Source organism: Camelina sativa, chromosome 12, assembly GCF_030686135.1.
Source record: "Camelina sativa cultivar CO46 ecotype springtype chromosome 12, ASM3068613v1".
NCBI lineage: Eukaryota > Viridiplantae > Streptophyta > Magnoliopsida > Brassicales > Brassicaceae > Camelina > Camelina sativa.
In genome coordinates, this window is record NC_141891.1 from 28,896,124 (window position 1) to 28,916,037 (window position 19,914).

At 36.2% G+C, this 19,914-nt stretch overlaps 2 protein-coding genes, 1 non-coding gene and 1 pseudogene across 3 annotated transcripts; all 4 read right to left on the minus strand.

Annotated features, from left to right (window-relative positions):
• Positions 1–1,559: 1,559 nt before the first annotated feature.
• LOC147931023 (small nucleolar RNA R71) lies at positions 1,560–1,666 on the minus strand. Its single transcript, XR_015576925.1, has one exon. It is a non-coding gene; the product is annotated as a small nucleolar RNA R71 (small nucleolar RNA).
• Positions 1,667–9,422: 7,756 nt separating this feature from the next.
• Positions 9,423–12,003, minus strand: LOC104733805 (serine acetyltransferase 3, mitochondrial pseudogene; annotated as a pseudogene).
• Positions 11,975–13,395, minus strand: LOC104733806 (polyubiquitin 4-like). Its single transcript, XM_087476697.1, has one exon. It carries the CDS (start codon positions 13,390–13,392, stop codon positions 12,013–12,015), a length of 1,380 nt encoding a protein of 459 aa, XP_087332823.1. The 5' UTR covers positions 13,393–13,395; the 3' UTR covers positions 11,975–12,012.
• A 769-nt stretch (positions 13,396–14,164) lies between these two features.
• On the minus strand, positions 14,165–18,861 carry LOC104732564 (DNA polymerase alpha-associated DNA helicase A-like). The gene is made up of 7 exons (XM_010452128.3): positions 17,737–18,861; positions 17,328–17,636; positions 16,917–17,200; positions 15,720–16,751; positions 15,306–15,474; positions 14,989–15,146; positions 14,165–14,692 (listed from the first exon to the last, which is right to left on the minus strand). Exons 1-7 carry the CDS (start codon positions 18,491–18,493, stop codon positions 14,450–14,452), a joined length of 2,952 nt encoding a protein of 983 aa, XP_010450430.2. The 5' UTR covers positions 18,494–18,861; the 3' UTR covers positions 14,165–14,449.
• Positions 18,862–19,914: the final 1,053 nt, after the last annotated feature.

Below are 19,914 nucleotides of genomic sequence, written 5' to 3' on the forward strand. Positions count from 1 at the left end.
TGCATAAGATGATATTCTACTTCGCTTTTTCCAGTTTTTTTTGTTTTCCAAGAAATGGAAGACTGACCAAGTTGAATGAAATAGCTTGTGAGAGGACAATGATTCCAGTCAGAGTCGCACCATGCTGTCAACATTAGAGGAGAATTAACCTGGAGTAAAATCCCTTGACCAGGATTACCTTTTAGCAATCGGACTACCCGAAGTGTCGCGTTCCAATGATATATCTATGGTTGCTTTATAAACCGTGTAAAGATATGAATAATATCTGAGATATCAGGTCGTGTAACTACAAGAAAACTTAACCTTCCAACTAATCGGCGAAAACAAGCTGGTTCTGGAAAATCAGCAATTTTGGAAAGACAAAGCGGATGATTTTGATCTAGAGGGAACACTAGTGGCCTTGCTCCAAGAAGACCAACTTCAAAGATAACGTCAAGTGCATACTTTCATTTCTTTGACACATGTAAATCTTAAACGGACTGTAGGCAACCTCAATACCTAAGAAGTACTTGCAAACACCAAATCTTTCATAAAAAAGAAAGAACTGAAGTAATTCTTAAATGTTTGTATTAACTCTGGCAAACTCCAAGTAATCACTAGATCGTCAACATATACCAGAACAGTGTAAGTTGAGTTTTATCTCAATGCAAAATAAAAAAGTGAGTAGTCAGAGATGCATCGAGTGAAGCCGTAGTCAATCAAAGCATATGTTGACTATGGCTTTTGTCTGTTTTATCTTAAATGTCTGTTTTACTCACACGCATTTGTTTCTTTTCTCTTGTGTGTTTCAGGTACATGCCTAAGCCTAACACCAGGAAAAATCCTACTGGTCCAGTTGTTAAGCTTATAAACCAAGAGTTAGGACAACTAGAGCGTGATAACACAAAAGCAGCCAAATCAGCAAAGATGGTCAACCCAATCATATTGAGACCAGATGCGGCTGGAGTTTGAGGGATCAAGAGGGTCATGTGCGCAACGAACTAGGCCAAAAACTTGATGCTGAAGGACATGTTATTCAAGAAGAACTCGTTGTGGCCGATGGGAATGCAGGTTGTGTCAATCGACGCAATGCTGGCATCGATCGACACAACCAAGATGGCATCGACCGACGCAACGTTGGCGTCGATCGATGCAATGCCAGAGCCGATGCAGAGAACCTTCAGCCTAGACGGGACAACAATGGAGAGCTTGTCAAGACTCTTGCAGACTTCAACAGGCCAGATTTGTTCTATGAGAACCGATCCGCGATTGTCCCTCCTCCATTTCCAAGGAATGATTTTGAGCTGAAGCCTGCCTATTTTGCTCTTGTTGGATAAAGACCATTCTAGAACTTGCCACATGAGAAGCCTCTAGACCACATTGAACACTTTGAGGACATAGTCACAAGCATCAAGGCTAATGGAGTCACAGAGGACTATCTCTACTGCAAGCTTTTCCCCTACTCTCTTGTTGGGGAAGCTTCTCATTGGCTAAGGCAGCTCAAATCAGGATCTCTGAATACCTGGAATGATATCAAGGTGGCATTCCTCAATTACTTCTATGATGATGCAATGTCTGATGAGCTGAGGATTAAGCTCTCCACCTTTAGACAAGGACCAGCTGAATCTTACAAAGCTGCTTGGGTAAGGTTCAAGGCATACCAGAGAGACTGTCCGCATCATGGGTCTCAGAGGTGCAGTTGATTAGTATCTTCTTTAGCGTAATTGACTGGAGGTATCAGATGGCTTTGGATGCTGTTAGTAATGGGGATTTCAAGACAAGGTATCCAGATGATGCTGAAAAGTTGATAGAAAGGCTAGCATCTAGCAACAGTAATAAGAATGCAGACCTAGAGAGGAAGAGAGCACATGAAGGCCATGATTCAAATCAGTTTGCTACAGTGAATGCTAAGTTGGATACAGTGCATAATCTTCTTGTTGGAAAGAAGTCAGTCCATTTTGCTGAAGATGTTGAGATTTTTGAGCCAAAGACAGAGACTACAGAAGAAGATGTCAACTATGTGTATGGAGCTGGGTATCAAAATCAGAGATTTGGTCAGAAGAATTCCTTCACAGGAAATCCAAACAACAACTTCACTAGGAACTATGGTTCTTCTTCTTACCAACCCCTCCCTCCACCCAATTCAGAAAGCAAGATGGAATCAATGCTTGGATAGATTTTGGAAGGTCAACAGAAGTTAACTGTAGACTTCAATGGGAAGATTGATTATGTATACACTGAGCTGACTGGGAAGTTTGATGCATTAAACACTCATGTCAAGAAGCTGGAGAATCAAGTGATTCAGACTGATGGGTCTGTTAAAAGACAAGAGGAATTTCTTTCTAGAAGAACAGAGTCGAACCCTGCTTGTAATGCGATTTTGGTGAAGGAAGGAGACAAAGATATGTTAGTTGATCCAACATCGATCGACACTACACAAGAGCATCGATAGATGCAAACTCAATCAAGCGTCGATCGATACAATGTCAGCATCGATCGACACCTCCCACAGACAGCTACGGTTTCTTTTCCAGTTCCACCATCTGATTCAGAAAAAGCATATAAGCCTAAGGTTCCTTTTCCTAAGCCTAGGAGGTCTAAGCAGGAGCTTGAGGAAGCTAGATGCAAGGCTATGATGGACAAGGTGATGATAGAGATGCCTTTGATTGATGCTGTCAAGTTTTCTCCTGGGATTAAGCGGTATGTCAAGAGAATGGTCACCAATGGTTTGAGTCCTGAGGAAGGAGCACTGCTTACAAAGGATGTCAGCTCAATTCTGTTGAAGCAGCCTCCACAGAGGAAGAAGGATAAGAAGCAGGAGGTGGTTGTCTCTAAGGAAGTAAGTGCAGTGATTCAGAGTAGGATTGTAGAGAAGTTACCAGATCCAGGAAGTTTTGTGTTAGATTGCTCTATCTCCACATGAAGGTTTCTTCACTCTCTTTGCGATTTTGGCTCTAGTATCAATTTGATGCCACATTCTGTTGCTGTGAGACTTGGAATGACAGATTTCAAGCCAGCTAAGATCTCTCTTTTCTTAGCTGATCGATCCAGAAGGATTCCTGAAGGTGTCTTAGAAGATGTTCGGATTAAGATTGGAGAATGCATGATTCCCACTGACTTTGTGGTGCTGGAATATGACAAAGAGCCTAGTGATCCTCTCATCTTAGGACGCTCTTTCTTGGCTACAGCTGGTGCCATCATTGATGTTAAGAAGGGACACATAGCTAGGGATGTTAAATGTGGGTTAAAACCCATTGGGTACCCGAAACCCATATTTATTATAGGGTTTTCGGACCCATTTTTAACTCAAAAAATAAAGTGGGTTTATAATGGGCAGGTACCCGAAATAATGGAGTCTTATCGGGTTTACCCTATTAAGATTATGGGTACCCATCAGGTTTTTTTTTCTTCCTCAATTAATGTCCTACTAAACCGACGCCGTTCCTTCCTTCACAACTCTTCATCAAAAAAACTATCCTAGTTCAGCGAAGAGATGAATTCTTCCCCCGTGATTTCAACATCAAATCTATAGAATCAAAAAGATTGATGCTTTCATAACTGATGAGTTGGGTGATTCTGGTTTAGGAGAAAGAAGAGGAAGAGAGAGCGAGAGATTTGATTTGGGTTTGTGAATTGTTTCCTTTATTGACCCATGATTTTGGTTTGGTTTGGATTTCTGGTTTGTGAAACCTGAACATCTGGTTCAATATCAAACTTGAATCAATTATTCTATTGTATCGTAACCTACAGTTTTGTAATTGATCTTTTTGCTATTGATTTCTCTGCAAATCGAAATAATTAAACTTGACCTGAAATTTTGGTACAGCAAATTCAGGTACCCATGGGTAGTTCTGATACAGTCGGGTTTTTTCTGGGTTTACCCATGATATTAAAAACCCATTCGGGTTTTATGAATTCGGGTTTTTTGTGGGCAGGTTTTTTTCGGGTTCGGGTCGGGTCGGGTTTTTTTACCCACCACAACATCCCTACACATAGCTCTGAATATAGATGATTTGATTATGAACTTTGAGAAGGACAAGCTGAGAAGGGTTCTCACTATTGATGGTCAGACATTTTCTGTGAAAATTGCTTCTGATGATGATCTGCTCATAAAACTTCATGGAGACATTTTTTGTTGGGTATGTCAAAGAGTTGGAGACTGCTGAGAAAGTGAGCAAGCAAGCTGTTAAGCTTGAAGATTGGAGTGGAGATCATCTAATCAGTACTAGAGACCATGATGAGGTTCTCATGCATGACAAGTTGCTGGTAGATGATGTTTTTGTAATGGAAACACGGATTTCAGAGGAAAGCTGCAGAATCGTTGAAGAAACACGAGTTGCAGGCCAAGCAACGATCGATGCAGCTGTTGCATCGATCGACACACCTTCCAGAATCAGTTCGGACTTGTCCAGAACCACGGATTCTCGAGTTGGTTCCTTAGCTGCAAGTCCTAGACCAGTTGTCAAGCTGAAATCTCACCATTCCACAGTCCAGAACCCACAGGTAAGGCCAAGGTATGCATCTCCTTCTCCGAAACCTTCTCCTATCATCAATAAGAATTTCAAAGGTACAAAAACTGTTTTGCAGTTAACCAAGCCACAAGATTATCGTAAAGCGCATGTTTCTTCTGTTGATGATTTTGCAGGACTTAAAAGAAAGCCAACCATACCTCAGTCCCGCCCTGGTCCTGTTCCTCACATCCTTGGCAGATCTCATGCACATACTGCCTACACACCCCCTTGGATGAAGAGGACATTCTCTCGAAGCATTCACTGCAATGTTTCGATCCACCGGATGCCTGAGATCCGACACAGTCAAGCTAATGACTGAAAATAAGCGCTTAGTGGGAGGCAACCCACTGTTAGGTTTCTTTTCTTTTTCCTTTTTCTTTTGAATTATTTTTATTTCATTTTTATTTTATTCACCAATCTCTTACCTGATAACACTGGGGACAGTGTTGTTTAAGTCTGGGGGAGGCAGTTACTAACTACGTTTTTGTTTTTGAGAGTCAGTCAAAAAAAAAATGGTTTTATTGAGTCAGAATTTTGTTGGGAACTATGATTTTTCTTTTTAGTGTACTGCCTTGGTTGATTAATGCTGCAGATTGAATCTACAAATCCGACTAATGAAAAATCCAAAGGCTGACCAGTGAACCAGAGACATCCAAATTTCCAACAAAATCCACAAAAGCCTGAGGTAATTTATGCGCTTTTCTTTTTACCTCATCAAGGAGATAAATGTTCATAGGGCTTGACTCCTCGTTCATACCTGACAAGTAAGATTTCAGAAAAAAAAAATTGGTACTCCTCTCCCTTATCCAAGTTTCAAAGATTTTTCTTGAGAGCTTTGTTTTAGAAAAAAAAAAAGATAGAATAAAAGATGAGATGATTTTGATCAGTTTAGAGGGATAGGTAAATTACCTGTGACCCCATTATTCTACTCTTGAGTCAAATGATCACACAAAGCTTGGAAGCGAGGGGTAGGTAAATTACCGATGACCCTATTATTCGCCTACACCTTTGATAAAAAGAAAAAAATAATAAGAAGAAAAATAAAGCAAAGCTCAAAGGAAGATTAAATAGAATAAGTCTGGGGGAGAGAAAGAGTACCACATGTGTTAAAGATATTGTCTTGCTTGTTATGGTATTGTACGGGAATGAGTCTAGAAGGTTCTTGACATTGATCAAATTGATGAGTCCCATCGATGAAGGCTTAATGGAGGATGTTGTGGAATTTGGGATGAAACAAATGCCAACGGAGAAGTACATGGTGCTTGTTATGGTTTGAATGATCATGGCATTACTTTAAAAAGAAAAGGAGTTTCTGCATTTTCAAACCTTTTCCACAGATGAAGTTCTTGATTTGCTTGAGGGCAAGCAAAAGCTAAGTCTGGGGGAATTGATATATCATGGTTTTTAGCCATGATATAAGTCTTATCTATATAGTCTTTTTGGTATTTTTAGAGTCTTTTGAGTCTTTATAGGATAATGGAGCTAAATAGGAAGATTTGGAGCTTAATCAAGCATTGAGGCTGAGTTACGAAATTGGGAGGCGAATTCATAGGATGCATCGATCGACACAACATCAGCATCGGTCGATGTAGAGTCCACAAGACAAATTGGAAGTTTTTCTCACAAGTTTTGAAGAATTACAAAGCTGCCCTAAAGTTTTCCATATTTGCATCATTAGTCTCTGGACGTGTTTTAGGAATATAAATAGGATTTTTATGGTCATTGTTTAGACCTAAACTTTATTTTTCGCTGCAACTTTTGAAAGAGTGGCTCTAGGGTAAATTTGAGCATATCAGCAAGTTTCGCATATCAATAATGAGGTGACTATCGAGAATCATATAATGATTTGTGAAGACGACATACCTTGTTTCATCGTAATCTTCACCCTTAATCTGTTTATTCCCAGGAGTCTTCAAAAGTTCATATTGTAAATCATTATGGGGATAATAAAATTGAAATTCATCAACTCATCTTCAGATGGTTTTATAACGTCTACTATATATAACTGGTATTGATAAATGAAATTTCATATATATCATTTACTTAGACATTGAATTCTTTTTAACGGTCAATTAAGTATTCTATAAGAAACAAATGTAACGACAATCTAACAATGAATTATTGTGTATATATATATATAGACCTTAGTTTTGGATTAGCTCTCAGATATGGTATATTTTAGTTTGTATGAAACATTTCATAATTTTTAATGTTTCTAAGATGGTTAGTTGAGTTTTAATTACATGTTTTTCTTTGTTCTCAATGTAATTGAGGAATTTTAGCATTTTCTCTAGATTTCTCCAAAGACAATTTTTAAAGATAGAACGGGATTTCTCGCAATATGGCAGTGAAGACATTATTGAATGAGTATGAAGAAATGAGTGGACTATGTTAAGTAAAGTGAAATGTAAATTGGATCAAAGAAATTTCTTATTATCTGATGCAGCGAGGAAAGTAAGGTTTATAAAGTTCAAATTGTGGCAAAATTGAGGTAACTCTTTTGGATTACCTCAAAGATATAGTGTTGATATGATGATATGTGTGATGAAATGGGTTAACTTCATAAATTACTTGTCTTTCCAAATGAAATGTTTCAATTTAATTTTAAATAAATTTTGTTAATAAAAATTAAAATTAAAATTATATATATAGCCACTATTTATATTCCTTTACATTTTGAAACGAGAATTATTGTTCGTATTTAAAAATAATTTCTAATATTTTTCGGAATATATTCTCTTTACTACAAATTTTTTGATATTTTTGTTTACTACAATTTTACTATACTATAATCGTACATTCGCAATGGTATTGACAAAAACTCTAAAGATCTTTTCGTACATATGTAAAAACATGATTCTTTTCTCAAATACAAAATTTCAAAGAAAGGTGAATAAAGTTGTTTTAAAAAAAATTACAAAATTTTACAATATCATAAGTTTTTTTTCAAGTGCTTTATCTTGAAGCTACTATATAACGTTATGATTAGGTTTTGATCAGGAGGTTATTGCTACAAAATGAAGTTAATTTCATCGCTTTAAAACTATTAGCTGAAACTCATGCTTATATCTCGTGTGATGAGGTTTTGAGAGATTTGTACATTTGCAAAAGTGTTATCTATGAAAATTTGGGATCTATTTTGTATATTTATATTGGATCCAACTGATAATACAAAGCGTTATGAGTAATTAATTATACTAAATAAAAGTATGAGCTATAAGCTTCTAAAGCTGTCCACCTAGGATTTTAAACATCTAATAGGGATTAACCACTTCATTATTTAATATATTTATAATTTACAAAACTTTCTATATTATTAACATCCAATAGGGATTAGCCACTTCATTATTTAATATTTTTATAATTTACAAAACTTTCTATATTGTTAACATCCAATAGGGATTAGCCACTTCATTATTTAATATTTTCAGAATTTTGTATATTCAGATTTTTTAAACGACTAATCGGGATCAGACATGTCAATATTTAACATTTTTGAAATTATTAAAAAAAATTATATTAAAATATTAATAAGTATATGTACAACGTCCCACATCGGCTAAAAATTTTTAGACAATAGCTGAGAACAATTATATATAAGATAAATATGCTTCTAACTACGAATGAGCAGGAAGCTTGATTTATCAGGCGTCCAAATTTAAAAATTTTATTTGGGTTAATTTGGTTTATTATTTGAGCAAATTAAATTTTTTTAAAGTTTATCTATATATATTTATAATTAATATAGATTTTAGCAAATTAAAACTTCTAAAAATCATTATCATAAATTAATACGTAACGATAATATTTATACAGAAGCACAACAGAAAACAAAGTTTAAAAAGTTTTAAAAAGTGTAAAAGTATTAACAATATTGAAACTTTAGATGTAGTTTAAAAGTTTAAAATATTATAATTATTAAAAATTTTAAAAGGTTCAAATATTATAAATATCTAAACTTAATAAAATGTTTAAAAATATTATAAATACCTCCATATAAATTTTAAAATATTATAAATACTTAAACTTTTATCATTAATATTTAACTCTACAAAATTGAAAATGTTAAAAATATTTAAATTACATCTAAAGTTTAAAAAATTATATTATTAAATATTATATATAGGATTTTCAAATATCTTAAAAATATCTTATTTATATACGTTTGTGCTTTTTATTTCTTCTGAGATGTAAAACATATTTTTGTTTATGATTTTATAGATGAGTTGATATTCTTTCAGTAAATTTTTTATTTTTGGGTCTAAGGAAAAATGATTGACATCACAAGACCTTGATTTGATATTTGAGTCAAGTTTTAGGGTTTAAAGCAGAAAGATGGACGATAAGCACACATGTTTTATTAGCTATAGATTTGTTCTTATTACTTTATTTCTAAGTAATTTCGAATTTTGTAGGATTAACGATTTTGGTTTGAGAAGTTTCAATACGTGTGAATCTAAAACCAAGTAAGTATACCGTGAAAGTATCAATAATTGAGTGAATATGTGACTATGTTGGTTTTCATGAATTGCACAAATTTTACGAGAAAATAGGCAATGATTTTGGTCGTGGAGTTTGATTGGCTAACAAATTGTGTGGAAATCTAAAAAAAGAGGTTTTGAATGATTATTCAGCGGAAGAATGTGAAGAAGCTCACGAAGAAGAAGAAGAAGAAAAAGGTATAACGTTTAAGTATAAATTCATGATTTTTTTATCAGATTTGAATTTTTAACACAACTAATTTTCTATTTTTTAAATTGTGTAGTTGAAATAGTTTTTTTTTTCTTAATAGTAATTTAAAGTTTTTTTATAAGATTATATTTCATAACTGTAATCTGTCATGTATATTTTTGACCAAAATATATTAAATAGACCCACGCATAGCGTGGATTCAAAATCTAGTGGTATATAAAAAATATAAACAATGCATAATTAGAAGCGGTTAAACATATCCATATAAAATAACTCCAATTAATTCTAACATACATATTATATACATTATTTCTTATTAAATGTAAGAATTTGAATATTAAAAAAATGAGAAATTTTCTTATTAAGATTTAAAATTTTATCATTATGATAAAATAACTTGTGAAGTCAATCATATAGATCTGTTTTGCCATTATTCAATCAATCTGACCATCGTACCCGGCGGCACCTCCTTCAACACAACCGATCAAGCACCAATCCAGCTCCTTCTCCAATCGTGATATTACCCAAAATACAAGTCCCAGCTCCATCAGAACCCCATCTCCAATATTGGGGTGTCTATCTCCACACTGTTTCCCAGTTCCTCCAAGCATAACGTGGTGGAGAATCGAAACGTTGTTCCCAACAACCACTGTCTCTCCGATCACGATGGCCGTAGAACGGTCAAGCAAAATTCCATTATCGATTTTAGCCCCAGGGTGTAAAATCAACAGCGAAGGCTTCAGAGACTCTGTTCTGAATCAACAAAGCAAGGATTTTGCGGTCATGGGTCCAAAGCTCATGAGCAATACGATGCGCTTGACAAACGAGGAAGCCCTTAAAGTGGAGGAAACAATGAACATAGCTAATACAAGCTGGGTCTCTTTCCTTTAACAACCAATAGATCTTGCTTCACAGATTCAACAATCTCGGAACTCTCATGAAGAACACCGGAGAACAAATCGAAAAGCGTGTTGCTGGGGAGATTCAAATTGCAGAGCTTAACAGATAAAGTATTAGCCAACGCGGCTTCCAAGGATCGCTGAGAGACAATGGAAGCGTGATAATAGCCAGAAACAATAGGTTCTCTCGAGATTTCAGATTTAGCTTCATCACGAATCTTGGCCCAAACATCGTCGATCTCAGCGTCTCGATCGAGGTCTTCAACCAAAGGACGGGTGTGGAGGGTTTTGGTGTGGCTTCTATTTAAAGAAGCTCGATCGGGGTACCCCAAATCAATTAGAAATTTTTTTAAAAAAATTCCCCAAATCAATTGAACAAAGAAACACGACTCGAGAAAGAAGGAGAAAGAAAAGAAAAATAAGAAAAGAGGAAGAAGGAACAAACGACGTCGTTTTAGCTAAAAGGAGATTTTTTTTTTGTTTCTCAAAACGACGTCGTTTCATACGTGGCGTCCATGTAAGCAGTCGTTAACGGTTTCTTAACACCGTCACGGCTTATTTATGAAATAACACTAATTTTCAAGTTGGAACAGTGAATTTGAATTTTATTTAATTTAATGTATGAATTTGCACAGTTTGAAACATGGTATAGGAATTGAACATACCTCTTTAACGGAAATATAAAATTACCGATTTTCCTGTGTTTGTGTTTTGTTTTGTTCTTTCTTCTTTATGCTCAGTAGATATGCAACATATTCATCTACATACTAAAAATACATGAAAGAAAAAACATAAAAACTCGGTAATACTCTTACTAAGAAGTCTTTGAATTTCGATTTTTCCTTTTTATTATAAAAAATAGATTTATCGAGTTTTGCTGTTTTAGATTTAAAAAAATTGTAGATAAAGTTCACATTATGTAGGGAATATTCTTATCTAGAAAATTACAAACAAAAAGGTAAAGTTCATCCCATTTGAATTCTACACAATAGCGGTTAAATAAATAGTTTAAATTGTCTCCCAATAATATGGCTTTTTCGAATGTTGTTGTGATAATCGGTGTACCCAGAAAGGAAGATTTTACCCTTAATTTCTGTTATTTTTTTAGAAATTTAAATTATGAAAATTGTAAAAAAATTTGACTTTACGCATTTGCTAATGTTTGAGCTTCAAGTTGTATTTCAATATTTTGAGTACACTTCCGTAGATATTTGACAATCGTCCCGTGTATTTTAAAATTAAAAGAAAGGCTAAGGATATTGTATTTTTGTCGTAAATATGGTTCTGTCATATAAAATGATGCTTTCAAATCTTTTTGTATTATAAAAACCCTTGAAAATTTTTTAAAAATATTTAATCACAACAAGCGATCGAGCAAACATAAATTATTTGGAGATTGCCGCAAGAACAAGATGATGGCAAACTTTGACAAAAAAAAAAAAAAAAACAGAACTTATGACTCAATTTTAGGAAAAAAAAAAGAAGAAAAAGAAGATATGCATTAAAACTTTGTGCAAATATATTTTTAAGATTTAAAATTTTAGCTTTTTAGCTTTTTACCTTTTTCTATTAGAAAATATACTAAATTCAACTGCTAAACAGTGTTTTAATAATGTTTTCAAAGATGTCGGGCATGTATATTTTTCAAATTAGCGAAAATCTTAAATTAATATCACCATTCATCTTTCTGTGCATAATGAGTAATGACATACTATTTATAAGTAATAGATTTATGCACATGCAAAAACCAAAGAGAGCACTAAAATTAATATAGAAAAACAAATCATTATGAAGCTTTTAAGATAAGCCCAATTACGACCCCATTAAAAAATAGAACTTGAAAAAAGTATATGAAAAACTGAATCACTAGACTAAAATTAAAGACTTAAGTGGTTAACGCTCGAGCAACCATTGACCGCCATAGTTCTTGTTCAGAAGCTTCCACCACGGAGACGGAGAACAAGGTGAAGAGTTGGCTCTTTCTGAATATTGTAATCCGCTAAAGTGCGACCATCTTCGAGTTGTTTTCCGGCAAAGATTAGTCTCTGCTGGTCCGGTGGGATCCCTTCTTTGTCTTGAATCTTGGCCTTCACATTGTCAATCGTATCAGAGCTCTCGACCTCTAGAGTGATGGTCTTGCCCGTCAAAGTCTTGACAAAAATCTGCATCCCACCACGGAGACGCAGCACAAGGTGAAGTGTAGACTCCTTCTGGATGTTGTAATCCGCAAGGGTCCGACCATCCTCAAGTTGCTTGCCCGCAAAGATAAGTCTCTGCTGGTCCGGAGGGATCCCTTCCTTGTCTTGGATCTTGGCCTTGACATTGTCAATGGTGTCTGAACTTTCAACCTCCAATGTTATGGTTTTTCCGGTAAGGGTCTTGACAAATATCTGCATGCCACCTCTCAGACGAAGAACCAAATGCAGAGTTGACTCTTTCTGGATGTTATAATCTGCTAAGGTTCGACCATCCTCAAGTTGCTTGCCAGCGAAGATAAGTCTCTGTTGGTCAGGAGGTATCCCTTCCTTGTCTTGAATCTTCGCCTTGACATTGTCAATGGTGTCAGAGCTTTCAACTTCTAGAGTAATGGTTTTTCCGGTGAGGGTTTTCACAAATATTTGCATGCCACCTCTCAACCTAAGAACCAAGTGGAGTGTTGACTCCTTTTGGATATTGTAATCGGCAAGCGTACGACCATCCTCAAGCTGTTTACCGGCAAAGATAAGTCTCTGCTGGTCCGGAGGGATGCCTTCCTTATCTTGGATCTTGGCCTTGACATTGTCGATCGTGTCGGAGCTTTCAACCTCAAGGGTTATGGTCTTGCCAGTAAGAGTCTTTACAAAGATCTGCATACCACCTCTCAACCTAAGAACCAAGTGGAGTGTTGACTCCTTCTGGATATTGTAGTCCGCAAGCGTACGACCATCCTCAAGTTGCTTGCCAGCGAAGATAAGTCTCTGCTGGTCTGGAGGGATACCTTCCTTGTCCTGGATTTTGGCCTTGACGTTATCGATGGTGTCGGAGCTTTCAACCTCAAGGGTTATGGTCTTACCAGTAAGAGTCTTAACAAAGATTTGCATACCTCCTCTCAACCTAAGAGCCAAGTGGAGAATAGACTCTTTCTGGATATTGTAATCAGCCAAAGTAAGGCCATCGTCTAGCAGTTTACCGGAAAAAATAAGTCTTTGCTGGTCTAGGGGAATCCCTTCTCTGTCCTGAATCTGTGCCTTGACATTATTGATGGTGTCGGAACTTTTGACGTCAAGGGTTATGGTTTTCTCTGTAAGAGTCTTTGCGTGGATTTGCATCATCGTATTCATCTGGAAATTGAACACGCAAAAACGAGAAACCCTAATTTATATTCTCAGTTTATAGTAAACAAGTGAATAGAACCAAAAGATCGAACAGAAGAGCTGAAGAGACCAGGGAAACGTAAACCTTGAGAGAGGTATTAAGGAAACTTTTTGCAGAGCGATCTAGGGTTTGCGATTGCGAGAGAGGAATAAGAATGATTATACAATGAGAGGAGGGTAAGGTCTGTTTATATAGAAAACTCACACCACCTTTGGTTAAACTTAAAAGGAAAATAAACAAAAATCTAGTAGTATTCTAATTGGAAATATCAGCTTAAAAAAAAAAAAAAAGGAAAATCTGGTGTCAAAATAAAGGAAAACTTTGTATTTGTTATTATCTTAAGACGTATGTAAATAAAGCATGTACAGTAATGTAAATTTCTTAAAATTGTATAATTTACAAAGTTTATTGATAAGTTTGCGGCACAATACCCACAGATGTACATAGTTTTGTTATTATTTTGTGGTCAGTGCACCAATTCAATATCTATAGACCTCTACCTAACTTTGTATAACCAAAGAAAACATGGTACAACAACGTTCATAGTAGTGTGAATCGTTGATGTGTTGAGTCATGAGTGTTAACTATTCGAATTCGTACTTGGTAATATACAATACATGTTGAAAGAAACAAAAAATTGTTTTGTCCTTGTACAATGAAGTATATGAGGTGTAACAAAATAATAGTTGGTGAAGAAGTTACCATGAAATTTTGTGAGCTGTTGTTGAATTTTAGAGAAAACTTCTTTTTACCATTTAGTAACAACAACAACGTTAATAAGACTATAATTTTTGGACAATCAACCAATTGTAAAAATATACATGAATTATCTTTTGTCATCATATACAGAGACTATTTTCTGTGGTAACAATTGAAACAGATCTTTTCTGTACAACACAACTCACCATGGAAACATTTTTATACCCACAGAGAGATAGAGAGGGAGAGGAGTAAGGCGAAGAATCTTTTTTTTTTTTTTCTTTTCTTTTTTTTCGTAGTACTTACGGGTGATTTTTAGCCGAGGTAAGGTAGCATTGGGTCCAAGCCTAGTCCTGACCCACCCAAGCTACCTGGGTCAGCATGCTTTACCCTCCCAAAATAGCGTATGTGACGCAACAGTCTTGCAAGGAACGTGTTGTGGCAGATTGTGGAGCTATCGCATACCACTGCCACGTGCTTTCGGGCTCTTGTTATGGCTACGTTCATCCGTCTGCTATCCCCTAGGAATCCTACTGCACCTAGGTTGTTCGACCGTACCTGTAATGGGGTTCACAACACAGCAAGTACATGAGTCTTATTTGCAATATGAGTTCTTTGATGAAAAGCATACCAACAATTCAACTAACATATAAATGGATTCATAATCTTATCTCTGTTTCTTTACTATCCGCTAGAATTTTCATTCATAACATATCTTCTCCAAAACCATTTGACAGACGCTAATTCTAAACCCAGGTTTCTTATATAGTTAAGGGATCCAGTAGTCAAGTTATGAGCAGAAGAAGATAAGGTATTCATGCCATAGAAGGGAGCAAGAGCAGAATAATGTGTACCATTGAGATGATCACTGCATCAGCCTCCCGCCCTTGAAAGCTGTCAATGGTTGCGACCTCAACTCCGTCAGCCACTGGAAAATCATCCAGCCTTTCCCTGAGAAGTTGAACCTGAGCAACATATGGGGACTGAACAGCTATAGCCATTGGACTAACACCTACAATCATGTCCAACGAGTTGTTTTATTAGGATATCGAGCTTATATTCAGGAACACAATTAATATGCGTGACTCTTTGATTCTTCAAACTCTGGCAGGTTATTAAGATACAACAACTTGAATATCATAGTCACTGAACTTGAAAATAGATCGCTCACCTGCGTATATCAACGAAATGACGTGATTAACCACAATATCTGCTTCTCCTTCATTGTATAATGACCCTGTACCAGCTGGATCAAGACGCTCCTCGCACCCCACTGATAAACTTCCATATGGCATTCTTGTGTCAAGCAGAAGCAGTGGGCATTGTGTTATCCAAGTATGCTGCAGTTAGTTAAAAAAAGGATGATGTTACATATAAGAGTCATGGGGTTACCAAAATGCTGTAAACATTTGATATTACAGCCACAAGCAAAAATATTATCATTAAAGACAAACCAACAGAGTTGCTAAAGAAACCTATAATGCTTTACTGGAAGTTTTCTGAAGAATAGAAGCTTAAAAGGTAAACAGATGTGTGATTGCATTCCAAGTTACCGTCAAACAGCAGAAACAGTAAAAATATATACCTTCACAAAAGGAGAATGGATAAGCAGATGAGAGGCCACACTTGGAGCAGATTTCAGCCATCCACCATACATCTCCTTTGAAGCCCAACCAGCGATTACATCATTCATACGATATTGAGTTGTTAATTTTGTCGCAAGAGCTCCATCATGCAAAGATGCAGCTCTTTCCAGTAAGGATACACCAAGTCCACCTTCTAAAGCTTTACGAGATAGAACAACCGGTGCTAATTGGCATGGATCACCGGAAAGAATACAACGTTTCCCTTGCAATATTGGGATCCAGCATGAAGGCTCAATAGACTGACCAGCTTCATCTATAACAACCAAATCAAATGTTTCTAGCCTCCTAATCAAAGGATCAGCAGCTCCAATGTTAGTGGCAAAAACAACCTGTGCATTTGATAGTATTTCCTTAACGGTCTCCTTTTCCTTCTTCTTCAACGTCTTTCCAAGCTGTTTCAAGAGCTGTCGAATGCCAGCTGCAAGATCATCATCCCTCAGGCATTGCCGAAGGTCTTTTCTTAAATCTGACTTCTTCCTCTCCATTTCTGCTCGGAAGCTTGCAAGCTTAGAGTTCACAATTTCCCCCAAAGACTTTGAAGCAACAGCGGATGATATTCGTGCAGGATTCCCTACTCGGACAATGTTTAGTCCGAGATGCAAGAGCTTCTCAACCATATTATCAACAGCTGCATTAGTAAGTGCTGTTACAAGTACTCTTTCGCCCTGCTGAACAGCAAGGGTAATGACCTCCTTAAGCATTCCAGTCTTACCCGTGCCAGGAGGTCCTTGAACTATCATAACAGGCCTTTTTTTGTTCACTCCAAGAGCTATGGCTCTCCTTTGGGAATCATCAAATAACTTACCCACTGGCTCATCACTCAACTCTGCTTCACTCCAGTCTACGTAATCATTCTGCTCCAGCCATTCTATATCTTCCCCATCCCCAAATAAAGTTGCCACTACAGAAATTGATGGATTTTTCTTCTGCAGACCATTCTTCTGAAGAAGCATTAAGGCTTCGCAGTTACGCTGTAAAAGAAGATTACAATAAGCGAGTAGCAGAAAAAAAATAGTAATGCAAACAATCAATATTTGAGAAAACACTTGCAATAATGGGACATGGCAAGCATATTAAAGATGGAAGATACTGGGATAAAACAATGCATTTTCAACCAATATGGAACAAAGATTTACCTCGTACGTTAGGGCATCGGCCAACCCATGAATACGATCAATTCTCACACTTTTCCCAAAGAGCTTGGAGAAAGTAGGATCTCCATGACGAGATTCTAGAGCCACACCAATGCTACACCCATCTTCTCCAAGGTTGTGAACAAACCCCTGCGTACAGGCAGTTGCTCCAGCACCTCTACTGTCACAAATTCTTATGCAAACCATGTCACCAGGGGAAAGTGTAGTAGGAGGAAGACGGTGGTTTCCCCCAACCTTAAACAACACCAAGTGCATACCTCCGAGCCCTGCATATTGGTTGCAAATTACAACAAATTTCATCGAAAACTGAAAGAGAAAAAAATTTACAACAGAATGCATATGAATTATTGACAAACAAATGAAAAAGAGTGTCGCTATGTGGCTAAGTCTAACCTGTGGAGGTACTAACTGCATACAAATTGCAAATCGTATCACAAAGTTCCTGTGGAGCGTCACCGTGCCTAACCAAGAACTCAATCGGTTTTGAGGAATCAGAGCTCTCATCTGGAGTAGGGATGACATCTAGTTCTTCCTGCGTAACTTCCAGTTCTGTATCTCGTTCCACTTGAAGTAACTGCGACATCTGGCTGGTGAACTCATCAATCCTTCCCTGTATAGCCTTCACCTTCTCTGAGTCTAACCCAAAAACTCCTTGAACAGGCTTCGGCTGAGCAGCTTTGCGAGCAACCTCCCGATGCTGAGCTGTACAACACCATATAAGCCAAAACTTCAACTTCACCCAAACCATAAACCAACAAGTACAAAGAAAAAAATCCATCAACTAGCATATTCATATTAAAACCTGAATTAGCTATCTCCTTAAGCAGCTTCCAAGACTCAGTCTCCTTCCAATTCTCCATTATGTTCTTCCGCTCCAGGTCTTGAAGAACATCACGCAACTCTCTCTGGAAATGATCAAACAAGGTCGGATAATGTGTACAAGCTTTCAAACAGACGACTTCAGAACCTAATGGCATGGGAACTGCATTGAGATACGGCTGAGCCTGAATCACAAACGTCAAACCAGATCCCACCGTCTGCCTTAGCTCCAAAAACTCCCCCTGAACCTCCGCAGTAGCGAAATCAGAAGCCATGGCCTTCATAGCCTGACTAATCCACTTCACTACGTTCCTCCCTAAATCTCTCCGACCCAGCGGATCACCATTTTGATTCAAAGCACGAAGACTCATCTCTTTATCGTTCTTCTTCCACGGTTTCTCATCCTCCTCCCTAACCTCCTCAACAACAGTTTCACTACTTAAACTCACAGATTCAGCACTATCGTTCCTCTTCTCAATTTTCCTAGACCTAATTTTATCGGAAACAGTACTTTTCCTCCGAGGCTTCTTCTTAGTAGCAGCAGTGGAACTAGAACCACCACTAACACCGCTGCAATAGACCTTCCGCGTCGGGACAACACGAACTCCGCCACCGTTACCGTCACTCTTAACCACACAAACGTAATTCACCGGCGGTCGAGTAAACGTGAAAGCCGCCGTCGCCGTCGTAGTCGACGGAATCCTAATACTTCTACACAAGAAACTTGACGCTGCTTCCATCAGATTTTTTCCAGCAGTTCAACACAAAGAAAAGAAAAGGAAAAAAAAAACTTGATGAGATTCCCAAGAAAATCTGCAAAAACTAGAAGGCAGAATCTATTGACATTTTCTGGGAATCGAAAGGAAAATAAAAAAATACAGAGAATACAAAATCTAATGGAGCTTATTTATACAGATTGTTTTTTTTCAGATATTTGAGACGACGAATTTAAATCTAAGCCGTAAGATGAAACTTGAGGCTCTCAGAAATATTATTTATTTATTATTTTATTTTTTTGGGTTCAGTTTGAAGAAAAGAAAAAAAAAACTGTTATTCAAATTTGTTTTTGAGACCTGAGAAGAAGAGAGTCGTGATGAGAGATCGTAGTGGAGAGATGTGATTGGTTAATATTGATTCTTTGTGAGTTGGTGACGTGTTTAATTACTGTCCTATTCTTATATTCTTGTTTGTTCACTTATAACCCCTTTATTTTCTGATTTGTTCTTTCGAGAACCCAAAGTTTTAGATTCTACAAATGATTCCAGTTTTGCTTTGTAGCTGAGTTCTAACTTCCAACACATGGTTTGGTGGAATATGTGAAAATCTCACAGTGAGATATTAGTTATACAATTAATTTTTGAAATTTTTTTTAATCAATTAAAAAAGTTATCAAAATTTCTATGGTTGTATATAATTTTTTTTTGTCAACCAAACATTAAATTAGAAAATAACTTTAAAGTTGGTATCCCAAACCGGAGGATAAGAATTTACAAAAGAAATTGCAGAAATTAAAAATCAAAGAGCGGGCAAGACATTCAATGAAGCACATATATAAATATAAAGTTATAGAAACTATATTAATTTATATGTTATGTTATCACATTTTGAGAAATTTAACACTTAAAAGAAAACATACAACAAAATTTAGACTTAATATATATGCTATATCAAAGATGAAGTAGTTATAACAATGATCATACATTTGAGTTTTGATTGAAATCTTATTCTCCTCTTTCAAAAGGAATTCCACAACTTGACAAATATTCATAGTTAGTGAAAAGTCTGTCTTCATTAAGTTATTACAAAAAGAAAAATTCTTTAGTTTCACTCCTAATGGTAAACTTCTCTTATTCACTTTCTCATAACTATCCAATCAAATTTGCCATATCAAAATATATATATTTTTTTTTAAATTAAAATTAAAATCAGAACAAAAAAATCCAACAAATTAAGGAAATAAAATCTTAAACATCGGTTTGAATTTATAAATAAGATTTTGGGTTTGATTTTCCAATTAAACAAAGTTATATGTCGGTTTCGGTTTATAAAATAGGAGTTATGATTTAGATTTTACAATTAAACGAAGTTCTATATCGTTTTGAATTTATAAAAGAGAACTAGAGTTTAGATTTTATAATTAAACAAAATTATATATCACTTT